At 48.3% G+C, this 1,763-nt stretch overlaps 1 protein-coding gene across 1 annotated transcript; it reads right to left on the bottom strand.

Moving 5' to 3' along the window:
* Positions 1-483: 483 nt before the first annotated feature.
* LOC105558847 lies at positions 484-1,655 on the bottom strand (the record flags this gene model as incomplete). Its single annotated transcript, XM_012006771.1, has 2 exons — positions 484-1,144; positions 1,241-1,655. Coding segments are annotated over 2 exons (1,076 nt in total), but the record flags the coding sequence as incomplete, so codon positions are not given.
* Between the last annotated feature and the right edge of the window lie 108 nt (positions 1,656-1,763).

The following is a 1,763-nucleotide window of genomic DNA, read 5'->3' as shown; positions in this document are numbered from 1 at the left end:
CTGGATGGATGAAAATGGCACACCCTGTATACATTTTGTATATAAAAATTTTTTATATAAAAATTGGTTTGTATAAAAAAATTTTATATACATTTTTATATACTGATTATACATGAAAATTTTTTTACCGGGGTCTGTTATACATTTAACGATAAAAAGACATTTTTCAGAACTATTATCCAAACATCTGTAGTACAAATATATAAAATAATCTCATCCATACTACTATTCTTTAAAAGAATTGCAATTTAAAAAATTGTATTTAATAGAAAATCAGACGTATTGACGATATACTTTAGACATCCCTAAAATGTCTGCGTAAATGACCTTATTGGATGTCCAAACGACGTCCTTGAGACGTATTTTAGACATCCGTCGACATAAACGGGACGTCGATATAAACGGGACTTTTCAAGACATATTTCGGACATCCAAAGGACGTCGAATTGTTGCATGGGTTTGAGCGGAATCCTGACGACGTACCTCCCTGAAGAATCACGAGAGTGTGTGGCCTTGAAGTGCTCTTCGCACCTCTGCTCGTCAGGAGTGAGTTGGTTGACATCGTGAGTAGGCACCTCCTCTTGAACCCAGAATTTTGTCAGTAACTCGTTGAGAGCATCCTCGTTGACTTGAGTAGAAGCATGGTGCGTTGATGTGCGTGTTGCTTCCCTATTGACAGGTCCAAGAACGAGCCATCCGAAAATGGAGAGTTGCGCTATCGGCATGAGTGGAGAATGCCGAATGATATTGGGCTTGATGATATGCCCATAAGCATCTGCGCCGATGAGGATGTCAACTGGCCGCGGGATGAGAAAATCAGGATCGGCTAATGCCAAGTTCTTGAGATGCGGCCATTCTTCCGGTTCCGCCTCGAACGATGGTAAGATTGATGTAACTGTCCGGAGGACATGAGCTTGAATTGTGGCAGCTGCGTTGGAATGTGTCGAGCGTAACGTGAGTGACACGACTCCTCGTGTCCGAGTACACTCCTTGCCTGCAATTCCAGTGATGACAATACCTGAGTATTGACGAGGGATGTTGAGCTGCCGAATGAGATTCTCCGTGACGAAGGTGAGTTCGGATCCTGCGTCAATGAGCAGACGCGCTGGGTGCTGCGTTGTAGATGAGTTGACCAATGCCAAGGCTGTGGCAAGCAGCGTTGAGTAGGATGAGCGGACGTTTGAGCTGGTCTTGACGACTGCACCGGCTTTTTAATGTTCGGGCGTGGCCGATGACTCACCGGTCTTCTGAGCTGGTGCTGCTATTGGGTGTGTGCCGTGCAGCATTGTATGGTGCCGCCCTGAGCAGGTCTTGCATCCTCGCTGCGACTTGCATGCACGCACACTGTGCCTCCCCAGGCAGTTGAAGCACAAGCGCTTGTTGATTGCCACCTTGTGCCTGGCTGACGGTGACAGTTCCCGAAACTTACTGCACATCACAATAAAGTGCTGCGCATTGCAACAGTCGCACGGGTACGATGAGTCGCTCTGCTGAGTTGTCTGGTGAGCCCTCTTTGGTGGTGAGGGTGCTGAGCTGGGACCAGGATGAGCGGTCGTAGCCTCGATCCGCTCGAGCGCCCGTATCTTGGTCGTCAAAAACTCCTCGAGTGTCTCGAACGTGGGGTAGTCGCGCGCGGCACCAACAGCGTTCTCCCACTGCTCTCGTGTCACGCGATCCAGGAGTCGCGTGACGTGATATACCACCGCGCAATCTCCGAGCTTGTCCGTCACCTCGAGGGCCTCCAGTCCATGGTGGAAGGATTA

This window comes from Vollenhovia emeryi, unplaced genomic scaffold (assembly GCF_000949405.1).
Source record: "Vollenhovia emeryi isolate VEMERY1.0 unplaced genomic scaffold, V.emery_V1.0 DF947044.1, whole genome shotgun sequence".
Classification (NCBI taxonomy): domain Eukaryota; kingdom Metazoa; phylum Arthropoda; class Insecta; order Hymenoptera; family Formicidae; genus Vollenhovia; species Vollenhovia emeryi.
This window is presented reverse-complemented; position numbering and strand designations above follow the sequence as displayed.